This window comes from Pongo abelii, chromosome 1 (genome assembly GCF_028885655.2).
Source record: "Pongo abelii isolate AG06213 chromosome 1, NHGRI_mPonAbe1-v2.0_pri, whole genome shotgun sequence".
NCBI lineage: Eukaryota > Metazoa > Chordata > Mammalia > Primates > Hominidae > Pongo > Pongo abelii.
In genome coordinates this window covers 12,239,225-12,248,454 of record NC_071985.2, presented here as the reverse complement: position 1 = coordinate 12,248,454, position 9,230 = coordinate 12,239,225, and the positions used below count along the sequence as shown (strand labels likewise).

At 43.7% G+C, this 9,230-nt stretch overlaps 1 protein-coding gene across 1 annotated transcript; it reads left to right on the top strand.

Moving 5' to 3' along the window:
• The first annotated feature begins 2,379 nt into the window (after positions 1-2,379).
• LOC100447569 (large ribosomal subunit protein uL29-like) lies at positions 2,380-2,773 on the top strand. The gene has a single exon (XM_054558408.2). The coding sequence runs from the start codon at positions 2,387-2,389 to the stop codon at positions 2,756-2,758; it is 372 nt and encodes a 123-aa protein (XP_054414383.1). The 5' UTR covers positions 2,380-2,386; the 3' UTR covers positions 2,759-2,773.
• The last annotated feature ends 6,457 nt before the right edge of the window (positions 2,774-9,230 follow it).

Genomic DNA, 9,230 nt, shown 5'->3' with positions numbered 1-9,230 from the left:
AGTATCTTTCCCCAAGTGTTCTGGATCTCTGTTGCATCACACGCCTGCCTCAAAGGAGCAAAGAAGGAATGAGATTTCCACGATTCATTTAGCTCAACCATGATTCACTCCTGGGTGCGGGACATAAAGCCAGATGCGACTTGAACACAACTGGCCTTGACAGAGGTCTAGAATGGCTGTGGGGAAAGCAAACCATGGCCTCTGTCACCCATTTGCTCTCTGGGCACTTCAGAATTGGCATTCAAATGATAATACCAGTGCTCCATATCTCACAGCATTTCACAGTTTGCAAAGCGTTCATGCACAGTGTTTCATTCGATTCTCACCACCACCGTGTGAGATGCAAGAACAGCTGTTCTTCTCCTTTTTTGGTAGAGAGGGAGACTGAGGACTGCAGGCAGTGAGTGATTCACCCAAGGTTTTGCAGCTTCTCAGAGCTGGAAATAGAACAAAGGCTTCTGACAAGGACGTCCAATATCTTTTCTATAATTCCTTCCAATGAGCACGTGTGGGATAACACTGGCAGCTCATAGATGTAGTTGCCCTGTAAGTTCTGTGTGAATTTCATCCATGAGATGATGCCCTGTGTGCTCCCTATAGATGTAGAGTGATGGGTGCGCTGTGTGGCTCAGCAGAGGCAGCTGCGGAGGAGTGAGTGGTGAAGCATTTTTACACAGACACGTCTTGTGCAAACTAAGCAATGCCTGGACAGAGGATGGTGTCCTGTGATGAAGCAGCAGATGGAGGCTGCAGATGTGTGAAGGTTGCGTTCAGCCCACGTGGAATCCAAGAGCTCCACAAGGCATCGCGGCTGTCCAACTTCCTGTCAGAATTGGCACCGAGACGAGCTCCAGCTCCTAGCTTACTCTTCATTTAAACCAAATAAGAGAGAGGAGATGACTTGAAGGAAGCATCTGGGTGCACGGACACCAGAGGAAAGCAGGAGATGAAAGGCAGCGAGAGTTCCCAGGATTTACAAACGGATCCTCTTGTCATTGCTTGCCATCTGGTCCCGTGCCTGGTCCCCACCCCTCACAGTCAGCTGGAAAGCTGTCTGATAATGCACTCGGGTGGGCTTCGCTAGCAAAAGTCTATGTTGGAAAGTAGTTTCCTTTCTGGAAAGTAGTTTGGAAACGTATATCATGATGCATGAAAATGTAAGACCACTTCAACCATGGACCCCATCCTTGAGACTTCATATTAAGGAAATAATTAAAATAAAGGAAATAGTTAAAATGAAGGAGGCCAGGCACGGTGGCTCACATCTGTAATCCCAGCATTTTGGGAGGCCGAGGCTGGCGGATCACTTGAGGTCAGGAGTTTGAGACCAGCCTGGCAAACATGGAGAAACCGCATCTCTACCAAAAATACGAAAACTAGACTGATGTGGTGGTGGGCGCCTGTAATCCCAGCTACTCAGGAGGCTGAAGCACGAGAATCACTTGAATCCAGGAGGCAGAGGCTGCAATGAGCCGAGATTGCACCACTGTGCTCCAGCCTGGGCAGCAGAGAGAGACTCCATCTCAAAAAATAAAATAAAATAATAAAATAAAGTAAAATGAAGGAAAAAATCTGTATGTATGGTGATGGCTAATATTTTGTTGTACATATGCAAATGAAGAGTTGGAAGCAACCTAAACCTTCAAGAGCAGCAACCCTGTGGTCTACTTAATGGAATCTAAGCCATTGTTAACAAGTAGAATTATGAAGAAGATGATGCGTTCAACAAATATTTATTGAATGCCTCTAATATGCCAAGCACTGTATTGAAGACTGAAACAGTGAACAAAGCAGCCCAAATTCCTGCTTTCTCCCAGTTTATGCTCTAGCGTGAATGGCAAAGGAGAGCTGCTGCGACAAGAAAAGAGGTGAAGATCAGAATTAAGTGAAAAACACAGAGGAGAAAAATTACACCTATCACGTGACTCTTTCCATGCAATGCGTTCAATTCCACAAACGAGGGTTGAAAGGAAACAAGGACAAATAAAGACAGACAGCTGAAGGAATGATGTGGCTCTGAACCATTTTCTTTCCTTTACTGTTTTTCCAATGTCTTTAGTGCAATATTAAAAAAAATCAAAATGAGAAAAATCATCTGATATTTTTAGCATGCACCCTCCTGTTCCAAAAAGAGATATATTTATCCAACTTTGTGGAAGCCCAAGAAAAAATATAATAAAAACATGTTTGTGGAAAGAAGGGAAGCCTGGGTGCAGTGGCTCATGTCTGTAATCCCAGCACTTTTGGAGGCTGAGGTGAGAGGAGTTCGCTTGAGTCCAGGAGTTCGAGACCAGCCTGGGCAACACAGTGAGATCCCACCTGTACAAAACACTAAAAAATTAGCCAGGTGTGGGAGCAGGCATCGGCGTCAGTGGCCTGTGCAGCAATGGCCAAGATCAAGGCTCAAGATCTTCACGGGAAGAAGAAGGAGGAGCTGCTGAAACAGCTGGATGACCTGAAAGTGGAGCTGTCCCAGCTGTGCATCGCCAAAGTGACGGGCGGTGCGGCCTCCAAGCTCTCTAAGATCCGAGTCGTCCACAAATCCATTGCCCGTGTTCTCACAGTTATTAACCAGACTCAGAAAGAAAACCTCAGGAAATTCTACAAGGGCAAGAAGTACAAGCCCCTGGACCTGCGGCCTAAGAAGACACGCGCCATGCGCCGCTGGCTCAACAAGCACGAGGAGAACCTGAAGATCAAGAAGCAGCAGTGGAAGGAGCGGCTGTACCTGCTGCGAAAGTACGTGGTCAAGGCCTGAGAAGCGCATTGTCAATAAAGCACCGCTGGCTGAGAAAAAAAAAAAATTAGCCGGGTGTGGTGGTGCATGCCTGTGGTCCTAGCTTCTCGGGAGGCTGAGGTGGGAGGACAGCTTGAGCCCAGTAGGTGGAGGCTACAGTGAGCTGTGGTCATCTCACTGCACTCCAACCTGGATGACAGAACCAGACCCTGTCCCCCACCCCCAGAAAAAAGGAAGAAGGGAGGAAGGAAGGGAAAGAGAAAGGAAGGGAGGGAAATGGATAGATGTAGCTTTTGTGTTTATTTTGGGCTTTAATCTGAGCCCTTTTGTCCGCATACTTATCTCTGTAGGTTCCAAGCCCGTGAGAATGAAATGAAAGGTTTAAATGTCATCCTGGTTTGTTTTTGTAAATGATTCCCTGTTTATTGTCACCACCATAGTTCACTTGAGATCCAGTAAAGGTAAATTCTCTAAACAACTACAAAAACACCAAGTATCTGGGGACTACCGGCAGCCAAATTCTATTATAACCTCTCAATTCTAACTCTAACAATATAAAGTGTGTTTTTCATAAGTGCCTGCTGTCTAAGTCCCAACCACCCATCCACCTAGATGCAGATGTCTCTATGTAGACTACTGTTGTTACGGGATGACTGTGATGTGTATTTCTTTTAAAATATTTTCTTTTCTTGTTTTCTAGATCCAGTGGGCAGAGTCCGGGGCACTTTCGGTAAAGAGGTGAGATTATGAAGCTCTTTTTTGCTGCTCGCTATATTTTCCGCCATCTGCTCCCATATTCCTGCTACTTACAGTCCACCTGCTGCTTCGGCCATGTCATTTGTCTTCAAGTCCTGCCCTGGGCTCCTCCGTGGCATTGCCCCACACTGAACAGCTGTAGTTTTAGGACAGGCTGCATTTCTGTGAGTACAAGATGGTCTTTGCAGGTGGCTGGTACATGAATTTTAAGCTTGTTGAGTGCTTTGAGATATGAAGCTAAAAATACATGTGGGAGGTGTGTGTGTGTGTGTGTGTGTGTGTGTGTTTGAGAGAGAGATTATTCTTTGTACAAAGAAAAAGTGACAAGGGGTTATATGCCGCCGATGTTCCCGCATCATCATCATCAAATACTGTTTATTAAGCTTCCTCCATATCGCTGATGTTAAGGGCTTGCAGATTCTCCTGGGTTTCTCTTTTCTTCCTCTCCCTGTACTCAGCCTCCAACATCATTCTACCCTTCCAGCTCTTACCTTAGCAGTTTTTTACTAGTTTCTGTACTAAGACTTGGCTACTCAATGTTATGAAGAAGAACAGGAATGCTGTGGTCAAAGAGGGATGGCCCAATATGCAAAAGCATGCACCCTCACACCTTCTCAAAGAACAGGACAGAGCATCACTTGAGCCTCTCTAAGGAAGCCCTGAAATGATGTATCATCCTTTCCCATGGGGAGGATATTAAATACAAGTAGAGGGTTTCTGCTTCCAAAAATGTGTTGAAGACTCCTTCCAATAAAGCCTTGTGTTGGAGGTAGAGATGCAGCACCAGATCCCCTGTTGCAGGAGGATTTGTGGCCTCACCTGCTGGAAGTGTGTATGCAGACAGGAAGGCCACATCCAGTGACTGATCACAGCAGGGATATAAAGGCTGGGCCAGTTTGGACCAATATGGTACAGACAACATGGACCGTGTTAGTTCCAGAACTCCTCATGGGTCATCTGAGTTTGTCACTAGCCCTACATCAATCTCAACTTCTCCCTCTGCCCAATCCTGCTTCTGTTTCCTTCCTGACACAGCTGTTGACCCAAGGGCCCTCCGTAATAAATATTTATCCTGCCTACTATCTACCTCGCTGTCTGCTCCCTGGAGAACCCAATCTGCAATGGTTGGTGCTGGAAGTGATTTGAGAAAGAGAAGATGACTGGGTATGGTGGCTTACACCTGTAATCGCAGCACTTTGGGAGGCGAAGTTGGGAAGATCGCTTGAAGCCAGGAGTTTAAGAACAGCCTGGCCAACACAGTGAGACCCTGTATCGATTAAATTTTTTTTTCAATGAGTTGGGCATGGTGGTGCACTCCTTAAGTCCCAACTACGTGGGAGGCTAAGGCAGAAGGATCTTTGGAACCCAGGTGTTTGAGGCTGCAGTGAGCTATGATTGCACCACTGCATTCTAGCCTGGCTGACAGAGTGAGAGCTTGCTGAGAAAGAGAGAAGGAGTTGGGGGAAGAGGGAGGGAAGGAAAGAAAGAAAGAAAGAAAGAAAGAAAGAAGAAAGGAAGGAAGAAAGAAAGAAGAAAGGAAGGAAGAAAGAAAGAAGGAAGGAAAGAAAGAAAGAAAAAAGAAAGAAAGAAAGGAGAGATAAGAGAGGGAGAAAGGAAGGAAGGGAGGGAGGGGAAGAAGGAATAAAGAAAGAAGAAGAGAAAGGAAAGAAAAAGGGAAAGGAAGGAAGGAGGGAGGGAGGAAGAGAAGGAAAGCAAGTGGCTAGATGAGGTTTGAGAGCTGAATCCCTCTCTGGCTGGCAATGAGGAACCCATAGCTGGTGGTCAGTGGAGCAAAGACAGGCCTGGCACAAAGTGGTAACCCGTAACCCAGTTTTTATGGCTTGCTGCTCTACTGAATGGTAGGCCAGAGGGAAGGAATGTTCTAGCTGGTGGAGGTATCTGGTATTTTAGGAATATGTGGGGAATAGTAACTACAAGGACAACAGAACTGAGGAGCTACTGATGATCTAAGCATGATTGATGATCTAGAAGAAAGTAATGAAAGGCTAAGTGCATTAAGAAGCTCTTATCTTTTCCAGGAAGAGGACAGAGAAAGCTCAGGACAAGGCACAGGACTTAATCATCAGCATGGCAGGACTGCAAAGAGCTCCACACAAAATCTTGTGCATGAATGTTCATTGCAGCATTCTTCACAATAGCCAAAAGGTGGAAACAACCCAAAAGGCCATCAATGAACCGATGGATATCAAAACATATATCCACACCACCTGTGAACTATTATTTGGCCACAGAAGGAATGAAGTACTGACACATGCCACAACATGGATGAACCTTGAAAACACGATGCTAAGTGAAAGAAACCAGTCTCAGGAGTCCAGATATTATATAATTCAATTTATATGAAAGTCAAGAATAGGGGAATCTATAGAGAAAATAGATTTGCAGTTGCTTAGGACTAGGGGTGGGCTGAGTCATAGGGATAGGTAAATGATAGCTGCAAGTTAGGAGTTTTCTTTTAAAGGTGATGAAAATATTCTAATTTTGACCACAGTGATGGTTGTACGACTCCGTGAATATACTAGAAACCACTGAATTCAACGCATTAAATGAGAGACTTGTACGGTATATATAAAGCATAAGGCTATTTAAAAAGTAAAGGCGGGAAAACCTAGGTGCAGACACATTACTATACTAAATGGGGGGAAAAGAGGCCTTCTGCTGGTAATTGAGACAAAATTCTCACCTCCATGGAGCAGCAGGACTCACTCCCTCAGCCATGTGGAGCTCTCTTAAGATGATCTGACTGTGTTGTTGGATAAATGCTGTCATTCATTGACATCCCAGTTGACACAATGCAACAAAAATCATTGTGACAAGGGCAGAAAAAGAACGCTCTACTAGATTCACCAAATCAATGACAAATGAGCGAGTCTTCTGCTTTTATAGCTGGAAGACCTTCATAAAGTAAGCTGAGCACATTTCCATCAGGCCAGGCTAAGAGTCAGACTTTTCCAGGCATTGTATGTCTCTACCGCTTCTTTCTGTCACCTCTTAAAGGGCGTCAGAGGTTATTTCACAGAGGCAAGTGATGTATTCCCGGGAGACACAATGATAATGAAGGAGCCAGAGATTTCTGATTATAGAATTGCCTCTGCCGCCAGAAGGCTGCAGATCTTTTGGAAATTAATTTAGCCAAATGCAGATAATTTCAATTTTTCCCATCTAAAAATGCAGAGGGTGGGCTATGTGGTATCCTAGCACCTTTCAATGATGATATTCTAGATGCTATTTTTGGGGATACTTGAGAGCCTTTTGGTCTGATTCTGGCTTTCAGGCTGGAATACTACAGAGTGCAATGACTGTGTAGTTGAATGTCATATTCTAAGACTGAGTTGAGCATTATCTGCCAAAAAGGGTCCTTCTGGCTTTGTTCTTATGGGAAGTCAAGAGCAGTGAGTGGTCCTATTATGTGGTTCTGGCACTCAGCTTTCCTAAACTTTCATCTTGCAGAGGACTCTGGATCCCATCCCTGCCCTCCGTTAGAAACTCTTCCATCAGAATTGCCAAAGACCTCATCATTTCCAATAGCCTTTTAGTAGTTATTACCTTCTGTATGGTAACATTTAATACCATTTTACCCACTTTTGGCTATGAAGCTCTCCCATTCTATGGCTTTATGATGCTTTTTTCTTTCTATTCCCCTGCTTCTTCTGGAACACACTTTGTTTGTCTCCATGGGTCCTTCTATGTTGTCCTCTCTTTGGAGTGGACATCCTTCAATGTCTTCCCTAGGCCTTCTTCTCTCCCTTCTCCACTGGCTTCTTCAGGGAGATGACTCACTCTCACAATTTCAGCTGTTATTTTTGTATCTTTCTCTCCCGGAACACATCTCCACCTCTGACCACTTCGTGGAATTCTAAGTTTCTAACGGCTTGCTGAACATCATCACTTGAATGTCCTGCCAATGCATTGAATTCAGCATACTCAAAATAGACCTTGTCTTTGTCCCCAAAGTGGTTCTGTTTCCTAACTGGTGTTTCCCAGTCACCTGGAGTCAAAACTCCCAAGGCATCCATTGATCACCATGGACGCCTCCCTTCCCCTCAGACCCCATATCAGATCTAGCCTCCACAGTGTCTTGGCAACCTCTTAACTTTTGGATCTTCTATGCACCCACTCAGCTGTAGGCTTGCAGCTCGCATCCTCCCTTTCTCATGCCATTGGGTATGAGAAAGTTTCCCCATTGGTGCTCTAGCTTCCATCCCCTCAGCCTCTTCAGCGACCTTCTCCATTGTTTCTGGCATTGGGTGCTTCTCTCTTCTCCCTTCAAACTTTGCTTTTCCATCAGTATTGTAACATCCTTCATGTCTGTGGAGAACAAGTTATCTATACACTTATTTGCTTATTTTTTAAAGAAAAGATCTTACTCTATCATCCAGGCTGGAGTGCAATGGCATGATCATGACTTACTGTAACCTTGACCTCCTGGGCTCAAGCAATCATCTAGACTCAGCCTGTTTAGGAGCTAGGACTATGGGTGTGTGCCACCATGCCTGGCTAAGTTTTAAATATTTTTGTAGAGATGGGGTCTTGCTATATTGCCTAGGGTGGTCTTGAACTCCTGGCCTCCAGCAATACTCCTACTTCAGCCTCCCAAAGTGCTGAGATTATAGGCATGAACCACCATGCCTGGCCTATACTACTTATCAACCTCTTCCTCCCATTAGCTTAATTTTAATTCATTATTTTATTTAAAATATTATTCATAAACTCTACCTTTCAAAAATGTACAATCGAGTGGTTTTCAGTATATTCACAGGTCATGCAACCATTGCTGCCATGTAGTCCCAGAATATTTTCATCACTCCAAAAAGAAATCCCGTACCCATTAGCAGTCTTTTCCCATTCTCCCCTATTCCCAGCTCCTGGCAAACACTAATTGATTCTCTGTCTCCATGCATTTGCCTGTTCTGGATGCTTCATAACAATGCAATCATTCAACACATGGTCCTTTGTTGTTGGCTTCTTTCACTTAGCATACTGTCGACAAGGTTCATCCATGTGGCAGCGTGTATCAGAACTTCATTCTTTCATGGTTGAATACTCTGGTTTCTATTCAGATCTCTTTTGCCTTTTATAGCTGAATAATGTCTCATTGTATAAATATACCACATTTTGTTTATCTATTCATCTACTGATAGATGTCTGAGTTGTTTACTCCTTTTGGCAATGATGAATAATGCTGCTATAAACACTTATGTCCAAGTCTTTGTTTACACAGCTGTTTTCATTTCTCTTGGGTATATATCTAGGAGTACAATGGCTGGATTTATAGTTGGCTTTTTGAGAAACTTCCAACTGTTTTTCAAAATGGCTGCACTATTTTACATTCTTAATCATCAGTGTATGGGCCCTTCAATTTGTCCATGTCCTTGTCAACACTTGCTGTTTTCTGTCTATTCTACTCTAGCCATCCTAGTGAATGTGAAGTGATATCTTATTGGGGTTTGGATTTGCATTTTTCTACTGACTAATAATACTGAGCATGTTTTCATGTGCTTTTTGATTATTTGTATATCTTCTTTGGAGAGATTCAAAATTATTTGTCTATTTTTTCATTAAATATTTATAGACAGAAAATTTGTTTTATTTTTTGCTAGTTTTATTTTCAAAATTTATTATGCTATGTTGCAAATATCAAAGGGAAATTAAAATAATAAAACCGACACCCATATTCTTAAGAAATAAAATGTTACTGACCGGGCGCAGTGGCTCA